This window comes from Callospermophilus lateralis, chromosome 3, assembly GCF_048772815.1.
Source record: "Callospermophilus lateralis isolate mCalLat2 chromosome 3, mCalLat2.hap1, whole genome shotgun sequence".
NCBI lineage: Eukaryota > Metazoa > Chordata > Mammalia > Rodentia > Sciuridae > Callospermophilus > Callospermophilus lateralis.
The window spans coordinates 66,708,194-66,731,068 of NC_135307.1; the positions used below are offsets into that span (position 1 = coordinate 66,708,194).

At 38.4% G+C, this 22,875-nt stretch overlaps 1 protein-coding gene across 6 annotated transcripts in view; it reads left to right on the forward strand.

Annotated features, from left to right (window-relative positions):
- Positions 1 to 639: 639 nt before the first annotated feature.
- The window catches only part of Zbtb25 (zinc finger and BTB domain containing 25), a 37,595-nt gene continuing 15,359 nt past the window's right edge, over positions 640 to 22,875 (forward strand). For 3 of the 6 annotated variants that reach the window (XM_076850385.1, XM_076850382.2, XM_076850383.2), the window contains exons 1-3: positions 11,795 to 11,801; positions 14,533 to 14,712; positions 18,363 to 18,861. In XM_076850385.1, the coding sequence (XP_076706500.1) occupies positions 14,540 to 14,712; positions 18,363 to 18,861 (672 nt within the window). In that variant the 5' untranslated portion in view covers positions 11,795 to 11,801; positions 14,533 to 14,539. Of the gene's footprint in view, positions 787 to 11,794; positions 11,802 to 14,532; positions 14,713 to 17,059; positions 17,184 to 18,362; positions 22,809 to 22,875 lie in introns of those variants that run through there. The other 3 variants (XM_076850379.2, XM_076850381.2, XM_076850380.2) reach the window with 3 other exon arrangements.

The following is a 22,875-nucleotide window of genomic DNA, read 5'->3' on the forward strand; positions in this document are numbered from 1 at the left end:
CTGGATGGGACTGGGTTCCTCCCGACTCCTCAAGGGCAGGATGATGCTTTACCACTCGTCCCAGATGTTAGACCCCCACCCAGCAGGGCCCAGCTGCTGGGCCCCCTCCCTCGCGGTATGCCCGGGGCGTTCTGGGGGCGCCGGTACCCTCGCCCCATCCTGTCCGCCGCTCATCCGCTCTGGGACGCCCATTCCCCGTGTTCCCCCCACCCTGCCTTCATTGGGCCTGTCCGCCTCTGGCCTTGAGTCACTTCCCCCGCCATGCTCCACCCCGTCCAGACCGCCTCGCCTCCCAGGCTCCCGCGGCTCGGCCTGGCTGGCTCCGCGCCCTCACCCGCCGAACACGCGGGCACATCTTCCCCGCCCCCACCCCAGCCTCAGAACTGCGGGGGTGCCCGTGCTTTTGCACACCCTGGGGAAAGTCCCCAGGTCACGCGGTTGTATGTGGGGAGCCTGTGACGCTCAGGCTTAGCCCCACGCTTCCGCTAACAGAGTCAGGACTGGGGACCGTGGCGACACCCAGAGCGCGGGCCGACCCCCGTCTGGCCACTTAGGCGGGCGGGCGCACACGTACGCACGCAAGCACGCACACCCGGCCCCGTCGTCGCTGGTTCCCCCAGAAACTAGGCGCACGATCACGTGGGCCCATCGCGCGGCGGCCGACGCGGGAAGCCGCGCGAGAGCCCGGCACCGGGTGCGTGAGTCGGCGCTGCCGCGTGCAGTGCGCGGCGCGGAGCCCGCCCCTCCCGCATAGAGAAGCCAGCCCGCCGCCGCGGCGGCGTCTGGGTAAGCGTCGCGGCCCAGCCCCTGTGGGCTGCTCTGGGTTCAGTCCCTCCCGCCGCTAGCCACCGGGGCTGTGGCTGCAGCTGCATCGGCCGTGAGACAGATGCAAGTAGCTGGGGAGAGGGGTGTTTTTGATCTGTTTGAGATGTCATTCAGGGCGCAGGAGGAAAATGGCAACCTTGAATGAGCGCTGGGTGGATGACCAGAGCTGCCCTTTGGTGCCACGGCTGGGACCTGACGCAGGCGGGTGTGGCGCGCGGTCGCGCCGCGCAGGCCTGGAACCCTCCTTGCTGAGGGCCTGGGTGCGACCCCTCGCCAGAAGCCCCGATACTCATGACGCTTCTCCCCCTCCCGCCCCCTCCCCCCGCAACTGGGCCCACCCATCTTACAAGCGGGAGGGTCTGCAGGTGCAGCTGCGCGGACGCAGCGGCCAATGTCTCCTCCCCATCCCAGTTTGTGAGTACCCAGTTTCAAGGGCAGGAAGCTAGGTCCCTAATCCCAATAATTTCTCTCTCTCTCTCTCTCTCTTTAAAATGTTTACGTCATTCTAAGCAAATGCAGTTTTTCTCTTTAAAGTTGGTTCCATCTTATCAGCGCCTCCCTAGCACTTACTTGGAGAAATCAAGCGCTAATCAATTCCTTGGGCAGCGACCAGCGCTGTACCTAGAACCTGGCAGTAGCTAACGTGTTTTATAAGTTAATGTTTGTATTTCCCTGCAAGGGGTTAATTTTGGTATTCTTTCTCTTTAGACTCAAGTCCTTTTGGCAGAACTGTTGATTCACTCAGGATTCTGTCAAGTATGTGAAGGACATTTCATAATCTCAAACGTTTGAGCTGAGAGAAGCCTTACATAAAACTCAGTTCAGGGCTTCAGTAGTAGAGCGCCTGTCTACCATGCACGAGGCTCTGGGTTCCATCCCCAGTACAGCAAAATAAGAAATCAAAACCCAGATATTTACAAGGACACCAAGCCTAAAGGGCATGGTGTTTCTTGATCTGCTTGATCTAGGGCCTCCATCTCTCAGATGGACTTCATAGTTACAGACATCTCGGACATTGCATCCTCCACCATGCCAGGACTGCTGTGCCAGTTTAACCCGCTCTGTATGTATTAACCAAAGGAGATTACACTTGGCTTGTAGGATTTCTCAGGTTTATTGAGAAATCAGTCTTGGCTAGTATGTGATGGCTCTGCAGTAGGGAGATAGCACCATTTCTAGGCAGGTTAGGTAGCAGGTGATGTGCTTTGGGGCCAAAAGCCCATTCTCCCTCCCAATACCTCCCACCAAAACCAAACAACAACAAAACCCTTTAGCTCTATTCTCTGCAAGAACTACAACCTTGTGGCATGGGTTGGTTTTTAGGTTTGGGCATCAAAGCCTCTAGGAGTCTGAATGTGTTAGTTAAGGATAAACTATGAATCCATCATGGGACAAAATACTAATGACATGAAATAAGTTCTGATGACAGATGAAACCAAGAGGCAACACAACATCAAGGGATAGTTAACAAGAAAGTTGGAAGGGACCCCACCTTATCTGCTGTATCTTTTTTGCCCAGTCCTGTCCTGAATGTCTTTTTTTAATATAGCTGAGATGGATCCTGCTCAAGTTAGGTTTATTGAGTACATTTAGTGGGTCAGGTCCCATACCAGCTGCTTTCATAGATGAATTCTGAATTCTTCCCAAGAAGAAGAAAATACTGTCTCCATGTTATAAATGTGTTAAAACTCTGAGGAAATGGGCCCAGAGAGATTTACCTGACTATGATGATAAGTCATTTACAGAGGAATTTCAACCTAGATCCCTTATCTTCCAAGTCTAGTCTGTACTCTTTTGCATTATATGTTGCTCCCAATTCAAGCCAGGAAGGGGATGAGAGAATAGCCTGTGGCTGATTTATTGGCGCCTGTGGTTGCCCATAGAGGCCAAGCAGGACTTTCAGCTGCCCTCTATGCCTCAGAAAGTGGAGCTATGTGCTTCCACCCTATCTCCTGAGGGGAATGCAAAGGAGCCAGGCTGTCTAGCTGGGGAGGAGGGGCCCAAGTGTCTTGGTCGTAAAATAATCCTGGTCAGGGCTATGCTGGGAAATATTGCATAATGCCCTCTCTACCGCTGAACCAAAGTGATTTATTTACTATGCTCCATAGGTGGTGCTTGACCAACTTGTCCATCTTAGTAATAACAGACCAGAAAAGAGTTGGGGTCTTAAATGACTGCAGATTCCTCCACCCCCCCAATCTTGTTTTAAAAAAGCAGTGCAGGTGCTCTTATCTGGATAAATTATAAAGTACTTCTATACTACTTCTGTGCTCCCTTTCTGTTTTGTTCACAGAGCATGTGAATATCAGTCCTTTGAGAGGAGAGATCTAACAAAACTACTGCTCCAGTTTATAGTGACCAGTATAAGCTATGGAGTGAGACCTGCTAGTTGTTTTGTTTGTTTTTTTTGTTTTGTTTTTTAACTTTTTTTTTTCATGTGGTGGTGCTGAGGATGGAACCCGGTGCTTCACACATGCTAAGCAAGCGCTTTACCACTGAACCTCAACCCCAGCCCAAGACCTGCCTTTTTTGATCTCCATGTTATACTACTTGCTAGTTATGTATCCTAAGTTTAAATTTTTTCCTCATCTCTAAAATGGAAATGAAATAATAAACATTAGTCACAGGGTTACGAGAGAGACTGGGGAGCGAGCACTAACATACAGCCTTACATATAGTAGTATAGTAATAGTAGCTGTGGGAAGTAATCTGGATAGTATTTATTCTTCCTAGAAAAGGAAGGATGTTGCTTCTTAAACCTGCTTAGGTGGAGGCTGGGGATGTGGCTCAAGCGTTAGCACGCTCGCCTGGCATGCGTGCGGCCGGGGTTCAGCCTCAGCACCACATATAAACAAAGATGTTGTGTCTGCCGAAAAACTAAAAAATAAATAAAATTCTCTCTCTTAAAAAAAAAAAAAACCTGCTTAGGGAGAGTGGAGGAAGAAGTGGTGTTAGAAGCAAGCAGTTTCAGGATTATTAGTTGATTTTACTTACATTCTGCTTTCCTTTTTTATTAGGAATTTCATTTTTTTCTTGGTCTTATTTGGAGGAAAAGTGTTTATAGTGTTGAGTCAGTTATTTTTGAAATTTTTCTAATTCAGTTTTTCCCTAGTTACAAATCAATTATACATGGATGTTTTATTTCTTCTGGAAAACTCTAGGCAATAGTAGCAAAGAATTTCATGGTTATGTGGATTATGTGTTCATGGAACTGTAATTCCTTGGCAAAGAAAGTTTTGTTTCACTTATATTCAGAAGTTATTATCACTCTTGTCTGTACTGTATTCCAGGTCTATACTAGCATTGCCCTTTTCAACTTTCTCTGATTCTTTGAGGAACTTTTTTTTTCCCTGTCAGAAATTCAGTTTTTATGTTTTTTTCCTCCCTTTTCTTTTTAATGGACTAAAAAGAATCTTTTTCTTCACATGGTTCTGATTTTTTTTTTTTTTGGAAAGGTCCATTAGCAGTTTGTACTCACTGCTGTTAGCATTGTTGTTGGCCTAATGCTGTGGCTTATCAGGCATCCCACAATGTTGTTTAGATGGGGGTTAGAGGTGGAGAAGCCTGGCTGTGTCTGCCAACTGGCAGGAGGCCCCAAACTGACATTTGCCCATTCTGTTAAAGGTTTCTAGAGAATAACTGCTCTTTCTTTATCATCAACAATGTCTATTTCTCCTCTTTAACATTCTCTGTGGATTTCATAAGCCAATATCAAGAATTTATGCAGAATTTCATCAAACATTTTCAGATTTGAAATTTCTGTATCATTTTTAGATATTATGAAAGTAAATATAACGGAATATGAGAAATTTCTAGTGTTGTTTTTTTTTTTTTCCCCCCTTCTTGATACGGGAAAGCTACATCCCCAACCCTTTTTGTTTTTTGTTTTGGGGCAGGGTCTTGCTAAATTGCTGAGGCTAATGTCAAACTTGAATCTTCCTGCTTCAGCCTCCCAAGGCTCTGTGTGCACCAGGCCTGGTTTTCTAAATACTTTTTTTTTTTTTTTAAGATATCAGAAAATAATGTATTCTTCCTCTTTCCTATCCCTAATCACCCTACTAGTTTTAGAGCCTTTTGTTTCTTATTTTGGCCAATTTTTTTAAAAAGTTGCAACTGGAATTATGGTTCATTTAATATACACACTATCATTCCCATACTTTAAACATAAGTTGCTACTTATAAATAACTAGTATAAAATTGTTCCATTTTACTTAGTTTGAATTAATCCAGAGTTACTATAATCTAGAAAGTAAATAAGATTTTGTTAGCCTCCTAAATAACATGTAATTTTAGAGTATGAAGTACTTCCTTGGTTCTGTGCTCTTCCAAGGCAATGGTTGTTAATTGTGGTGTCATATGAAAGATTCCTGGGAGCTTCTTTTAAAAGAAAGGACCTATGCCTCACCCCCAGGAATTGTTTGGGTGGCCTGGGGTGGGTCTCTGGCATCAGTCAACTTTACATAGAAAATTTTATAATTAGTGATAGCAAACAGTTTTTCAGGATAAAATAATTTCTAATTTCCATACCTTTTCTTTTGTTCAGTGCTGGGGATTGAACATGGCCTTGTGGGTGTTAAGCGAGCAGTATACCACTGAGCCACACCCCCAGCCCTATTCTTTGATTTTTCTGGGTAATCAAATGTCATACCTCTGCAATCATCTTACAAGTTCTATTAAAAAGTTAAAATCATTGTAGAAAGTATTTTGTCACGTAGCACTTGGAATATTTTGTTTTTACATTTGTATTTATAGCCATAAGTAAGGAGCTCAAAAAAACTGCGAGCATTTCTCTGCCAGCTTTCTGTCTTCTTGTCTTAATGCTAATGGTAAAGTCTCAGTGATAGAGACCTACAGGAGAAGTAAGACTATTTTCTTTCAGAAACAGATGTCCTAATCCTTTTTTCCTTTTTTATTAAGGATTGTACGGCCTGGAGAAATAGGAGTTGTACGGTCTGGGATCTCATTCTGGCTACTATAGAGTTGCGAGTGCAATCTAACTAATAAAATATATTTTTCTAAATTGAAAAAAATTAACATCAAGCCAATTTTAATATATATATGTGTTATAGATGGACATAACGCCTTTATTTATTTATTTATTTATTTATATATGGTGCTAAGGATACAGTCCAGTGCCTCATACATGCTAGGCAAGCGCTGTACCATTGAGCCACAACCTCAGCCCTCAAGTTAACTTTTAATTAAACAACCATATGGTATTAAACTTCCTTATCTTACTTAGTTTGAACTAATCCTGATTTAACTACAGTTTAGAAACTAAATAAAGTTTTTATAGTCTCTTAAATATCATATTAATCCTGTTATTTTATTACTTTGATAACAAAGCTTGATTTATTTATTTTTTTGCAGTACTGGAGACTGAACCAAGGAGCACTTTACTGTTGAGCTACATCCCCATCCCTTTTTACTTTTTATCTTGAGAGAGGGTCTTGCTAAGTTGCTAAGGCTGGCCTCCAGTTTGCGTTCCCCTGCCTTAACAAATCTCTGGGATTACAGGCATGGGCATATAAAGCTTTAAAATGAGACACTCTAATTGTTTCTAGTATTTACAAATATAATAAAAGGATAACTTTTTTGCATCCTTTCTGTCATCTTAAAACTTCCACCAAAAATTCTTAAATGCAGCTTCTAAGATTTTCTGTTTGCTTGGGAAACTGATTATTTGCATATCAGAAAGTAAAATGGATGACAAAGAAATGATGAACAAAGTCTATATAAAAAGGCTGGGGCTGGGGCTCAGCAGTAATGCACTTGCCTGGCATGTGTGAAGCACTGGGTTTGATTCTCAGCACCATATACAAATAAATTAAATAGGGCTGGGGATGTGGCTCAAGTGGTAGCATGCTCACCTAGCATGCGTGAGGCACTGGGTTCAATTCTCAGCACCACATATAAATAAATAAAAGCCTATCAACAACTAAAAAATATTTTTTTAAAAAACAAATAAATTAAATAAAAGTCTATCAGCAACCAAAAAATATTACTAAAAATAAAAAATGCCTAACTAGGATCATGCATGGTGTGCATGTCTGTAGTTCCAGCTATTTGGGAGGCTGAGGCAGGAGGGTTGAAAATTGAAAATCAGCCTAGGAATTTCATAAGGCCCTGTCTCAAAAGAAAAACTTAAAAAAGGGCTGGGGTAGAGTGCTTGCTCAGTATGCAATCTCCAATACAAAATGGAAAAAAACAAAACTCAGCTAGGGCTAGAGTATAAATCAGTGGTAGAGTACATTGAAGGGTGTATTAGAAAATATTGTAATAACTTTGCAGTGGATTGGCACTGTTGACTAGATATAAAATATGCTGCCTTAAAATATTAAATGTCTTTTATTATGCAAGCAAGCTTGTATGAACCTGTTATGTGTGTAAGGTATATGTATGTGTGTGTGTGTGTGTGTATGTGTGTGTGTGTATGTGTGTGTGTGTGTGTGTATGTGTGTGTGTGTATCTATCTTTTTAACAGTTCTGAATTTATTTCATTTTATAAACTTGGAAAATTTACCTCTGTTTGCAATTATATTTCAACATAATGGAAAAATCTGCCATCAATCTAATAAATGTTTTAAAGTTCTAGATGGGGGTTTGGAGAAAAGGCACTGGATTTAAAAAGTCAGAACTTGAACTACCATTAGCCTTACTTAACAGCTAGTTTTCTGACTTTGTGTACCTTTCCTGCCTTTTCTGATTTTAAAGTTTCTCAGTTAAAAATTGGAGCTGATAATACCTGTTCTACTACCTCATGGGATTTAAAAAAAAAAAAATGTGTAGGTTAGTAGTTCTTGAAGTGTAGTCCAAAGACCCTTGGTGATTCTGAAACCCTTTCATTGGATCTACAAGTATCGTCCTTTGGCAAGATTTTCAGTATACTTGAACCAAAACAACACACAGCAATCCATTGAATGCAGAAGCCAATAAGTTGCTTAGGTCATCATGAAGTTGCTGAGGCTGGCTTTGAACTTGTGATCCTCCTGCCTCAAGTCTCCCAAGTCAGTGGAATTATAGGCATGTGCCATTGGACCCAGCTCTAGCTGTATTTTTTTTTTTTTTTTTTTGGTACTGAGGATTGAACCCAGGCGTGCTCAACCAGTGAGCCACATCCCCAGCCCTTTTTTGTATTTTATTTAGAGATGGGGTCTTGCTGAGTTGCTAAGTTCCTCGCTAAGTAGCTGAGGCTGGCTTTAAACTTGCAATCCTCCTGCCTCAGCCTCCTGAGCCACTGGGATTACAGGTATGCTTCACTGTACCCAGCTCATTTAAACATTTTGTACTTTTAATTTCTTATTTTTTTTTAAGTTGTAGGTGGACACAATATCTTTATTTTATTTATTTATTTTTATGTGGTGCTGAGGATGGAACTCAGTGCCTCACACATGTGAGGCAAATGCTCTACCATTGAACTACAACTCCAGCCCCTGTACTTTTAATTTCTAACATGGTAAATATGGATAAATATTATCCACATAAATAATATCTTCATAACCATTTTTTTAAGTGTGTAAATATACATTGAAATCAGAATTTTTAGAGCAGCTGATAAAGACTAATGGCTAATTTGTTCGTGTTGGGACAGTTCTGCAGATTAAAAACTAAAAACTAGGGGAACCTTTTTTTTTAATTACCAGATGACATTTAATAGTTACAAAAACTGGGGTAAAATTTGCAACTGGAAGAGGGAAATACCAGTGGGTAAGTTTACACTTTAATGAGTTTTAGCCTGAGGGTAGGCTCCAGTTGGTGACACAAGGGGATGGCTAAAACTGGGGTAACAAACCTGTACCCTTGCTTAAGGAAGAGGCCAGAGTTCAGAATGTCAGTGTATCTGGAAAGTGAAGGAGAAATCCTAGAGAGGATATTGGGGTGGTGGAATCATAAATGCTGAATATAAACTTGCAGTATATATACTTGCTGTGTATATATACTTGCTGTGCATATATACTCTGCTGATTCAGGGTTGAATCTCTTGCCCATTCTTGATATGCACATGTATAGAATACCTTCCAAACAGCACACATAAGGCTAAAAAAATCTGAACAGGTATTTTCAACTGTTGCCCAACGTTGGGGAGGCCACACATGGAGTTTAATTCCAACCAAGTTAATTGTCTACAAAAGTAGCACTCTTTGAGGAATGTGACAGATTCTGAGAATCTCTTGTATTAATCACAATTTTTAGCATATGATCTAAAATGACTACACATGGGAAAGACAACATCAGGGAACCATCACCCTAATCAATGGACCCCCACAGCAACCCAAAGCTAGATTACAGAGAAGATTTAAAACAGATATTATAACCATGGTTAAGGATATGATAAGTAAGGTTGTAAAAAATAGGAAATCTCAGCAGAGAAATAAGAAACTTCCAAAAAAGGAATGAAATGAAAATGTGAGACCTGAAAATACAGAATGTGAAATCTTAAAATCTCACTGAATGGGCTGGGGTTGTGGCTCAGCTTGCCTGGCACACATGAGGCACTGGGTTTGATCCTCAGCACCACATATAAATAAATAAATAAATAAATAAATAAATAAATAAATAGTATTATGTCCATCTACAACAAATTTTTTTAGTTAAAAATTAATATAACACCTGTGAAATAAATCCTGTCATCTGTATTTTATGAGTGAAAACTGAGACCCAGAGTGCTGAGTATGTTGTTAAAAATCACAGTTTAGTAAGTTAGCCAAGCTGGAGTTTTAAGCTGGCTTTCTAGAATCTAAACTTTCACTACTGTGCTATTCTTCTTGCAGAATGAGTAACTGATCATGCTGTTCTCACTCAGACATCTTAGCTTATTGCAAACACAACTGGGGTAACTTATATTCAGTCTCCTCTGTGAACTGACCCCATCTTTCTTATTTCCTTTTGTTTGTTCTATGCCAAACTGAATTCTTCTGTTATATAATTATTCATATACCTCTCAGTATTTTTTTTTTCTTTTTTGGTACTGGGGATTGAACCCAGGGTGCTTTATCACTAAGCTACGTCCTCAGCCCTTTTTATTTTTTATTTTGATGCAGGTTCTCCTTAAGTTGCTTAGGGCTCCCCTGAGTGGTCGGAGCCTGACCTTGAACTTGTGATCCTCCTGAGTCAGCCTCCTGAGTCAGCCTCCTGAGTCACTGGGATTAGAGGCATGTGCCACTATGTTCAGCCTTCCCAGTAATTTTTATCATTATAATTATTATCATCATTATTTTCCCTATTTATGTAAGACCAGTTCTTGTGCCTTGTTTTCCATTAAGTTACCTGTACTTATCTCCCCCTCATAGCATGTCTATAGCATGTTTTCTGAACTGTTCTGATGGCACCACTTAATGATTTTTTTTTTTTTTTGTCTCCAGGTCTTGAAAAGTACATGCTTTCAAATATTTTTTCTCTATTAGGCTTTTCTTCAAGAGTATTTGTTGAGTAAATTAAGAGTAATGAGTAAATGTTACACATACTATTTGTATGTGCGGTTTTTTAGTGTAGTATTCCTCATTTCCATATGGTTCAATAGTTCATTACAGTAATGCATTTTATATATATATATATATATATATATATATATATATATATATATATGTATGTAGAGAGAGGGAGGGAGGGAAGGGAAGAACTGATGAAAATGTTTAGGATCTGAGGCTTTTTTTTTTTCTTTTTAAAGCAGTTTGTAAAGCTGGCTTAAGGTATTTCAATTTGAGACATTTCAATGATTTTTACATAATAAAATTTCTAAAAGTGTTTTTTTGTGGGGGCAGTACTGGGGATTGAGTCACACACATCTCCAACCCAATTTTGTATTTTATTTAGACTGGGTCTCACTGAGTTGCTTAGTGCCTCACGGTTGCTGAGGCTGGCTTTGAATTCTGGATCCTCCCGTGCTGCTAGGATTACAGGAGTGAGCTACCGTGCCTGGCTCTAATAAAGATTTTTATTTGTTTATTTTTTTAAATCTCCCTGATGGTGTTTTGAAATTGGGAAAATGTGGGAAATACAAGTAGTGGTTTTTGGTGAAATAACTTCTTGGAACAGTACCTACAATTTAAATTTTTGTTTATATTTTAGAGGATTGAGTTAAACTTCTGTATTTTCTGTTACCTTGTTGATGCTTAAGATGTTTTAAAAATGAGATGCGGGCTGGGGGTATAGCTTAGTTGGTAGAATGCTTGCCTTGCATGAATAAGGCCCTGGGTTCAATCCCCAGCACCACCAAAAAAAAAAAAAAGAGAGAGAGAGAGAGAAAGAAAGAAAGAAAGAAAAAGAAATGGCAAGGGTTAAGAGGTTTTGTTTTAATTGAGGGAGAAATGGGCACATGTTTGAATAAATAGGGTTTAAAAGTAATGCCTGGTGTCACACACCTATAATCTCAACAATCTGGGAGACTGAGACATGAGGATAACAAATTTGAGTCCAGTTTCAGGAATTGAGCAATGCCCTAAGCAACGTTATGAGACCCTGTCTCAAAATAAAAAGGGTTGGATATATAGATCAGTGGTACACTGCCCCTTAAATACCAAGTAACCACCTCCCACACACCAAAAGTAATGTATGAATGTGGAGTCAAAAGAATCAAGTTACAGTATTCCTAAAGAACAATATTATTTATATAAAATTTTAAGACTTGCAAAGCAACACTATACCTTGTTAAAGAATATATACCCTTAGAGTGGAAATGTGCAAGAGAGCTGTAAACACCAAGTTCAAGATCTTGGTTATCTTTAGAGGCAAGGAAGATGGAGGGACAGACTGAGGGAGAGATGCCAAGGAGTATCTACTGTGCTTGTGATATTTAGTTTATTAATTTTTTTAATATTTATTTTTTAGCTTTAGTTGGACACAATATCTTTATTTTATTTATTTTTATGTCGTGCTGAAGATCGAATCCAGGGCCTCGCACGTGCTAGGCATGCGCTATACCGCTGAGCCACAACCCCAGTGCCCCCGTGATGTTTATTTTCTGTGTTTTGCAGTAGGTGGGTAGTTTGTTTTTTTTTTCCCTCTGTATCTACTTGTCCATCTGAAATACATTATTTTAAGTTCAGATCTTATAGTTCCCTATCCATCCTTGACTTCTCCTACTCCTTAGTTTCTCTCCCAGAAGTAAACATTTTACTGGTTTCTTGGAACCTTCCCAGAGATGTGTAGTAGACATGTATAAAAGAAAAAATATTAAATCCTCTTATAGATAAAAAGCTGAATCAATACAGAGTTAAGTAAGTCATTTACACAAGGCCATAATGCTAGTAAGTGTCAAAGGATTCAAACCCAATCTCTAGAGCTCAAATTTCTGGAGTCCTTGGGTCTGGGGATGTGGCTCAAGCGGTAGCGCTCTCGCCTGGCATGCGTGCAACCCGGGTTCGATCCTCAGCACCACATACAAAACAAAGATGTTGTGTCTGCCAATAACTAAAAAATAAATATTAAAATTCCCTCTCTCTCTCTCTCTCTCTCTCTCTCTCTCTCTCTCTCTCTCTCTCTCTCCCTCCCTCCCTCCCCCACTCTTTCTCTTTAAAAAAAAAAAATTTTTTTCTGGAGTCCAAACTTGTGTATAAATAAATCTTTCTCCCACTTTTCCAAATAACCAGCAGCTGGTGAGGCTAAGGCAGGAGGATCACTAGTTCAAAGCAAGCTTCAGCAACAGCAAGGTGCAAAGCAACTCAATGACCCTGTCTCTAAATAAAATACAAAAAAGGGCTGGGGATGTGGCTCCGTGGTTGAGTGCCCCTGAGTTCAACCCCTTGTACCCCTCCCCACAAAAATAAATAAAATTACCATTCATTCCTTTTATACAAATAGTCTTCTGTATACATTTTACACTATGCTAGATTTTATTTTACTAATAAGAATAAGCATTAATTTTGCTGTATCACATCTGTTTAACCAGCAAAAAATTCGATTTTCTCTCTGATTCCTCTTTCTAAATACTCCCAAGGCTTCATAGGGGTGTTTTTATGTGTAATCCTTGTGTTTTCTTGGCTCTTCCAGTTTGTAAGTCATGTTCACTCTGGGAGGTGGGGAGGAAGGAAATTTGGACTCTAGAGTTTGGCTTTGAATCTTCTGCTCTGCCATTTACTAGCAGTATGACCTTGGATAAGTGATTCAAGTCTGTTGATTTTTTTTTTTTTTAATCTGTAGGAGGCATTTAGTATTATTTCTTTTAGAGTTGTATTAAGAATTAAATGAGTGGAAGGTGCCTAACACATAGAAAGCATGGTAAAATATCAGCTATTTTTATTATATTATTGATTATCAGCTGTCTACTGCTCAAACTATTGCCAGTCCCCAGACAGCTAATCCAGACCTCCACCATTGACCTCCTTTGACCTTGATCTATCTGGCTATCGAGGAAACTTCATTCTCTTTTTCAGGATCTGCTCTTTCAAAGGGTGTTCTCTCAGTCACCTGGTGATGCCCTTTATAAGTACCAGAACACTTTGCACAGCTAGAACAGAGAAGGTGGTGAAGAATATCCTTCCACGTGCCTAGAATGATGGCACTCCTGAATATCCTTATGCTCACAGTAGGCCTCTTGGCCAGAATTTTTCTTACAATTTCTTCCTTATGTAGGACTTTGTCCCTTGAGACTCATTTGTCTTATCCTGCCTTTCTTTTCTTCTTCTTCCTCCTCCTTCTCTTCCTCTCCTTCTCCTCTTCCTCCTCCTTCTTCTCCTCTTTACCACTGAGTTACATCCCCAGCTCTTTTATTTTTTTAAATTATAGATGGACACAATACCTTTATTTATTTTTATGTGGTGCTGAGGATTGAACCCAGTGCCTCACACATGCCAGACAAGTGTGCTACCACTAAGCCACAACCCCAGCCCCACTAACCCTTCTTTTGAGATGGGTTTGCTAAGTTTCTTAGTGCCTAAGTTCCTGAGGTAGACTGAAAACTTGCCATCCTCCTGCCTCAGCCATCTGAGTTTCTGGAATTATAGGCATGAGCTTCTGTACCTGACATCCATCCCTGCCTTTTTTTACCTTCAGGCATATATGCTTATCTGTTGGAGTCCAGTTGAGAAGAGATCAGGAGTTAGTTTCTTTCTCATGGGGCTCCTGGGCTCCCATGTAAATCAGGGGATGTGGCCTGACATCTTTAAGGGCTCCTAAACTTAGTGTTACTGATCATTCCCCACAAACATTTTAGAATAGTTGAGCAGCTGTGTCCCCTGAGTGCCAGAGGATCCATAAGGAACAATGGCAGCTCTACCCCAGACAGTATTCCTTATGTTATTCACATTTATAGCTAACATTTGAATAGCAGTATCTATTGCAACATGATTTTCATGTAAGTTAGCTCATTTAACTCTGAGGCAGGGATAAGTATCTCATTTCCATTTTTCCATTGAGGAAACTGAGCATTAGAAACATTGTGGTTGCATAGATAGAAAAGAACAGAACTTCCTTTTGTTCATGCGTCATTCATATCAAGCTACCGTCTTACAAGGTGATCAAGGGCCTTGTTTACTGTTCAACAGAGTTTATATCAGTTATCATAATGGAGGAAATTAATATTAGCAAGGTTTGGGGTGAAATTAACAGGATTGGAAATCTATGATTTCATTTATATTTAGGTATCCTTGCTGCTCTGTAGGTTTGTGTCAACTGTAAATAGTTTCTATAACATACACACACACACACACACACACACACACACACACACACACATACAAACATATATTTTTATATTGCTCTTTTTCTCAGAGCCACAATGGATACTGCTAGCCATAGCCTTGTCCTTCTGCAGCAGCTGAACATGCAGCGAGAATTTGGTTTTCTATGTGATTGCACAGTTGCTATTGGAGATGTTTACTTCAAAGCCCATAGAGCAGTGCTTGCTGCTTTTTCTAACTATTTCAAGATGATATTTATTCACCAAACAAGGTAAGGATGTGTTTTTGTATATTAGAAGAGGATTATGTATATTTCTCACATTACAATATTGAAAAAAGTATGTCTTATACTATCATTTTGTGTGCTATCATTATAGTGAGACCCCTTTTTCTTGGTACTGGATCATCATGTATTATCTATCATTTTATCAGTATACTATTGTTATACTCAATTTTACATTTTTATCTAAGTGTTCATTCATTCAAATATATTAAGCAATTTTATAATTGTCTTATATATCAGTAATTAAACTCAATATGTAATAGATCTGTGGTGGAAGGTTAGAATGAAATTATAACTTAAATGTATTGAAGGCTTATCCCATATTGAAGTGCTAAATCTTATAATGTAATTCTACAGTTACCCCTATATTAGAGAAAAGAAACAAACTGAGTTGGTAAGATTGAGTTGCCCAGCCAGGATTATATAGCTAATATGTTAGACTCAGGTGCAGATCTATCTGAAGCTAAAGGTCTATGCTCTCTTTTTTAAAAATATTTTTAGTTATAGACGGATATAATAACTTATTTTTTTATGTGGTGCTGAGGATCGAACCCAGTGCCTCACATGTGCTAGGCAAGCACTGTACCACTGAGCCATAAGCCCTGCTCAGGTCTTTGCCCTTAATCATTAAGTTGTTGATTTGTATTTTATGATACTTTCATAGCAAGATTTTGGTGTCATAATTCTACCTACCATGAACTCCATATTACAATTCAAAGGTCTTTTGTTTAAAATATTTTTTCAAAGACTTCCTTTGTGTTTTTTGAATTTTATACAAGACAAATTTAGGTATTCAGATTACGGGGTTGAGGGATACTGGGGATTGAACCCAGAAGTGCTTTACCACTAAGCCACATCCTAGTGGTTTTTATTTATTTTTTGAGAAGTGGTCTCACTAAATTGCTTAGGGCCTTGATAAATGCTGAGACTGGCCTCAAACTTGCATCACCTTGCCTCACCCTTCCAAGTCACTGGGATTACAGGCGTGCACCACTGCACCCAATTTAGATATTCAAATTTGAAGCTCTGTATAGAGAGTAATTTTAGTCCATTCTAGATTAAAAGTGATTCAGCAGTCTGTTTTTCTTTAAAGAACCTTACATAAATACTTAGGAATCCAACCTCAATTATACATTTGTATCTAAATGTTCATTCATTCAAATATATATTCATTATTTGTTGATGTGTTGGCACAGGCCTATAATCTCAATGAATCAAGAGACTGAGCTAGGACTTGAGGCCAGCTTCAACAACTTAGTGAGACCTTGTCTCTGAATGAAATAAAAAGCTCTCGAGATGTAGCTAAGTGGGTACCACTGTATTCAATCCCTAATACCAAAAACAAAAAACAAAAAAAAACCAAGCCTGCACGTTTTGTATATTAAGTACCTATGTGCCAGGCACTTAACTAGACCCCAGTAAGTGAAGTTATACACCCTGCCCTCAAGAAATTTGTAGTCGTGAAAAAAAAAAAAAAACATAGTCCTATAGATAGTGCATGTAAAACAAATCATTACAATGTAATTTACTTCTCTATACCTCTCTTCTGTCTTGCCTGTAAAGTTTTAGAATAGAATGATCACCCCCTAGGGTATTTGAGGAGATTAAATAGATCAATATAGATTAAAATGCTTAAAAACAAGAGCTTTGTTGTTACTAATAATACAATGTATTATTACTAATAATACAATGTATAATACAAGAGTATACAAGGTAAAATAGTATTTCAGCAGCCGTATTGTGAAGAGACTTTACAGAGGTCCTAAATCTTGAAAGATCAGGAGTTATTCAGATAGAGAGGCATATAAGAAGGTATGTAGCAGATAGAAGGGGGAAGAAAACATTATATATATATATATACACACACACACACACATATATACACACACATACATGCACATATATGTATGTGTGTGTGTATATATGTATATACATGTGAACATTCAGACATTCTGAGTAGATCAGAATGATTGGAATGCATGGCACAATAGGGAGAGCAAGTTGGAGTGTAGAACAAGTAACAGGCAGCTTTTTCTGCCAGTCTAAGGAGTTTCTTCTCTGACCTAAGTGTCACAGTAGATTGCTTTCACTGCTTTAGAAGTGGCACTTTGTCTTTAGTCTCCTGAGAGCCATGAATTGGTTCAGTCCCTAAAGTACATGTTGTGTGCCAGGTGCAATGCTAAACTGAACCTAGGAATTATGAAGGTTGCAGACCTGCTCTGTATTAAGCAACTAAAGAAGCCCCTCAGTTAATAGAGTTCTTAACTGGTATTAAAAAAAAAAAAAAAAAAAAAAAAACTTGCCACAGGCCATGTCATTGGGTAGCTAGGTCAGAACAAAGAATGAAGACCAAGAGAGGAAGAGGGAATACGAGATATCAGGACTAAAGAAATGTATTGCAAGCATACTGACACCCAGTGCATTCTGATGCATTGACAGTGAGCTTCTGCTTCTGAAAGGTAAGTCCATTGACTGATTTCCATTTTCCCTTCATATTCAACAGTTTCCCTTAGGTTGTCTCTTTTCCAATTTTATAGGGATTTCCTGATCTCTTTTTTACTGTTATTTCCATCTATTAACTAAATTCTAGATTCATATCTAAGAATCAGGTTTAGGATTACCTTAATTAAAGTTTTCCAGAATTGTACCTATGTTCATTTGAGATTTAAAGAATAGAATATTAATGTATTTTGGAAGCCAAAATAAGGTTAACATAATTTACATTTTAAATATTACCAATTTCAATAGACTTTTTTAAATTTTAAAATATTTTTATTGTGTATGGAAATGGTACATATCACTTCTATGTGTATGTATATCACCATTTTAGCCATTTTTAATTAAACAATTCAGTGGTAGTAATTACATTCACAATGTTGTACAATCATCGCTGCTATTTACAAAACTTTTTCATCACCCTAAACAGCTTGTTGTAACTTCCAATTTCTGTGTTTGAATTTGCCTATTCTAGGTATTTCATGTAAGTGGCATCATATAATAGTTGTCTTTTTGTGTCTGGCTAATATTACTTAACATAATGGTTTTAGGGTTCATGCTTGTTATAGTCTGTATCAGAACATTATTCCTTTATATGGCCGAATAATCTGTTGTAAGTATAAAGCTGCATTTTGTTTATCTATTCATCTTTTGATGAGCACTTCAATCGTTTACACCTTTTGGCTACACTGAATAATGCTGCAGTGAACATTGGCATGCAGGTATCTGAGTCCCTATGTCAGTTCTCTTGGTTATATACTCAATAGACTGTTAAATTCCTTAAGAACAGAACGTCTATCTTACTCATCATTTTTCTACCTCCTGGCATCTAGTATAGTATTTATCACTTAAGAGTCATTGATTAATGTCCAACTAATCAGAGTATCTGTCTTCATTTCCTAACTTTATCCAGTAGATGAAATATATGAAGGCTTAATGTTAGACCATAAAATTGGTGTAAAAGGAAGTGTAAACTTTTGTTATAGTGTTTTATCAAGACAGATTGCTAAATTAATTTGTACTTCGTAAGAAGAAACTGCTTTAGACTAAGATTGCTGTTAACTGAAAGGCCAACTAGGTTGTGTTTTCATTTTGCATGGTGTTCTCTCTCTCTCTCTCTCTCTCTCTCTCTCTCTCTACAGTGAATGCATAAAAATCCAACCAACTGACATTCAACCTGACATATTCAGCTATTTGTTACATATTATGTACACGGGGAAAGGGCCAAAACAGATTGTGGATCATAGTCGTTTGGAGGAGGGGATTCGATTTCTTCATGCCGACTACCTTTCTCACATTGCAACTGAAATGAATCAAGTGTTCTCACCAGAGACTGTGCAGTCCTCAAACTTGTACGGCATTCAGATTTCAACAACCCAAAAAACAACTGTGAAACAAGGGCTGGAGGTCAAGGAAACTCCTTCCAATAACAATGGAAACAGAGCTGCTGACCAGGGTGACCACCCTCAGTTGCAGCTGTCTCTCGCTATTGGGCTTGATGATGGCACTGCAGACCAGCAGAGAGTTCATCCTGCTGCCCAGGCCTTGGAGGAGCACCAGAAACCCCCAGTGTCCATCAAGCAGGAGAGATGTGACCCAGAATCTGTGATCCCCCAGAGCCACCCCTCACCCTCATCAGAGGTAACAGATCTCTCTTTTACAGAAAACAGTGTCAAAATACATTTATGCCATTACTGTGGGGAACGTTTTGATTCCCGTAGTAACTTAAGACAACATCTCCATACCCATGTGTCTGGATCCCTTCCATTTGGTGTCCCTGCTTCCATTCTGGAAAGTAATGATCTTGGAGAAGTACATCCACTTAATGAAAATAGCGAGGTTCTTGAATGTCACAGGCTCAGTTCCTTTATTGTCAAGGAGAATGAGCAGCAGCCTGAACACTCAAATCGTGGTACCACAGAGCCTTTGCAGATTAGTCAAGTATCTTTGATCTCCAAAGATACAGAACCAGTAGAATTAAACTGTAATTTTTCTTTTTCAAGGAAAAGAAAAATCAGTTGTACCATCTGTGGTCATAAATTTCTTAGAAAGAGTCAATTGCTGGAACACATGTATACACACAAAGGTAAATCTTACAGATATAACCGATGCCAAAGGTTTGGTAATGCATTGGCCCAGAGATTTCAGGCATACTGTGACAACTGGTCTGATGTACCTGTGAAAAGTTCTCGCTTATCACAAGAACACTTGGACTTGCCTTGTGCCTTAGAGTCAGAGCTCACACAAGAAAATGTTGACACTATCCTTGTTGAATAGCAACTCCTCCTACAGAATTTTTATACCAATCCTGAAAAAAAAATTCATGTGGTATTTTTTATTTATGAATTATTTTCCTTCTCAAGTGCTTGACTTTTTTTGTAATCCAGTTTTTAAGGTTGTATATATTAGGTCTTACAAGATATAATATATATATTAGTACATACCTATTAAAATGTAACCTTCAGTTAATCCTATGAACCTCTCATAAATTAAATCTCAGTTTAGAAATCAGAAATCAGTGTGGAAATTTATAGAAACTTAGATGGATATTTATAGAATCTAAGTTTTTCCAGGTTTCAGAATCAGTAAAATAAAATAGAATATGAAATCTGTTTTAAAGAATATTTTAGGGGCTGGGGATATAGCTCATTGATAGAGTGCTTGCCTAACATGTGCAAGGCCCTAGGTTCAATCCCCAGCACTGCTAAAAATAATATTCTAAACTATCATTCATGGCTTATGTTTCATATGAATTTAGTCCCTATGAGGATTATTTTAAAATATTTTCTGCCATGTAGGAAATTTGTAGCTATTTTAATACATAATTATCAATAATACATATATTTGTCGTTTTAGAATCTTTTTTTTCCCACTTTTTTTTATTGGTGCATTAGAGTTGTACGTAATGATGGAATTTGTTGTTACATATTCATACATGCACACAATATAACAATATAATTTGGCCAGTATCACTCCCCAGCACTACTTCCTTACCATCTCCCACCCCTTAGTTCTTTTCCTCTACTGATCTCCCTTTGACTTCCATGAGATCTGCCCCAACCTTTCTTTTCCTTTTTCTTCTCTAGTTTATGCGTATGAGAGAAAACATAGGTCCCTTGACCTTCTGAGTTTGACTTTACTTAACATAATGACATCTAGTTCCATCCATTTTCCTTCAAATTACATAATGTAATTTTTCTTTATGACTGAAATATATAGTATATAGGATTAAGACATGGCTATACTGAATCATGAGTAATTTTGTTGTGTTGGGTATTTTTGGTTTTTTTTTTTGGTACCAGGGATTGAACCCAGGGGCACTTAACCACTGAGCCACATTCCCAACCCTTTTTTTTTGAGACAAGGTCTTGCAAAATTGCAAAAGCTGGCTTCGAATTTGCAATCCTCCTGATTTAGCTTTGCAAACCGCTGGGATTAAGGAGTGTGCCATGCCTGACTTGTTTTTTTTTTTTTTTTTTTTTTTTTGTGTGTGTGTGTGTGTGTGGTACTGGGGATGGAACCCAGGGCATTCTGTCACTGAACTACATCCCCATCCTTTTTTTTTTTTTTTTTTTTTTTTTTTTAAAGACAAGGTCTCCCTCTGATTCCAAGGCTGGGCCTTGAACTTGTGATCCTGCTTCAGTTTCATACGTAGCTGGGATTACTACAGGTGTGTGTCACCATACCCAGCAAAATTTTACTAGCTTTGCAACATCTTTTATTTGCTAAACATTGAGTATAGCTCTTTTAAAAAATATATTTCATTTAAAAGAGGAGTCGGGAGGGCTGGGGTTGTGGCTCAGCGGTACTGCTCTCCTAGCACATTGGAGGCCCTGGGTTCGATCCTCAGCACCACATAGAAGTAAATAAAATAGAGGTATTGTGTTCAACTAGAACTAAAAATAAAAATAAAAAATAAAAGAGGAGTCAGACTAAAAAATAATCTTAAAGAGAAATACATAAGCAGATCTACCTTAATCTCTGTTTTTATATGCTTAACTAATACCCTGGGGTTGTAACCTTCATCCCAAGCATTAAGAACAATTTGAGATATTTCTGAACATAGATTTACATGAGTGTAAAGACAAAAGTGATAAAATACAAATCATCTTTCTACCCTCTTCTGTCAGGATTTTTTAGGCTATGTGGGTTAATGTTAGTTTTCTAAAAATCACTTGACATTTTTTAGAGGCATAATGGTCACTTTTTCTGTTCTTAAAACAAGCAAAGTAGATAAATTCAGTAATCTAGAACCACATTGAAAATCTGTGATGGTAGCTTTCCCTGTGTGAATAACTTAGTTTCCTTTTATAATGATGATATAAACCTAAAATCCCAGAAAAATTAAAGTTTGTAGAATAAGTGATAGATACTGCTGCTCTCTATACCTGAGAAACATCTGGTCAAATTTCACCATAAAAGATAGATTTAAATTGTTTCTGAAGAATTTAAATTTCAAGTACTAATAGTGAAGAATAATAGAGGAGAACTGGGGTTGTGGCTCAGTGGCAGAGTGCTTGCCTTGCATGTGTGAGGCACTGGGTTCGAGCCTCAGCACCACATAAAAATAAACAAATAAAATAAAGGCATGCTGTCCATCTACCATTATTTAAAAAAAAAAAAAAACAAACAAACAGAAGAGACTCCAAACAGTCTCATCATTTTTGTCTATTGCTCTATTAAATTCTAAGCCTCACAGACATTTGAAGAACATTTGAGAGTTCCTACTCTTATTTTTATTTATTTATTTTTTCCTTTTGAGATGGGATTTTGCTCTGGTTTCCCAGGCTAGCTTTGACTTCCTGGGCTCAAGTGGTCCTCCCGTTTTAACATCCTGAGTAGCTAGCCAGGACTACAGACATATGCCACCGTGCTTCAGCCTTACAGACATTTGAATATATCTCATAAAATTGATTTGTAAGACTTGGAATTTAACCACCACATTCAAAAAATCTTTGAGCTCCTTCCTAACTGCACACTTCTTAGGACATTTGGTGACGTACTCAACAATCTTGATATTCAATCAGGAGTAAGCTCAGAATAATCCACCTAATAAGAACATAAAGATTTTCTCTAGGTAAGCAGTTTAGGTAAAATTACAAAGTGTTAATTTTTTCTTGAGGTCTGAATGAAGAATACTTCTAGGCATTGTATAAGGCGGTTGAATTTCTGCTGAAGGTGAGAAAAACCTCTTGGTGTCAAGAATGATTTGTGCTGAGAGCAAATTTCTTTGTTAATATGATCAATTGTATTGGGAATTGTTAAAAACAAATGTATTGCTCTTTGGATTCAGAACTTCATCTAATCTTAAAATTTTTTCTACTAATTCACATAAACAATTACTCAAACTTATACTGCCCTTCAAGATTTCAACTCACAAGAAGAACACAAATATTAACACTGATTTTATGTATTTTGGGCTATTTGTGATATATTCTGTGATCTTCTATGTATTTTGGGCTATTTGTGATATATTCTGTGATCTTCTTAAAGTAAATTTTTATTCTCATTAAGTTTTCTTATAGCTGATTAACTATGCTAGACAATACTTTAAAATTAAAGTACAAATGAATCTATGTGAGTGTTAAGATGATAGTGGTCAACTGGATTTCTGTTCTTATACTTTCCTTTTAATATTAAGAATTCAAAGCATTG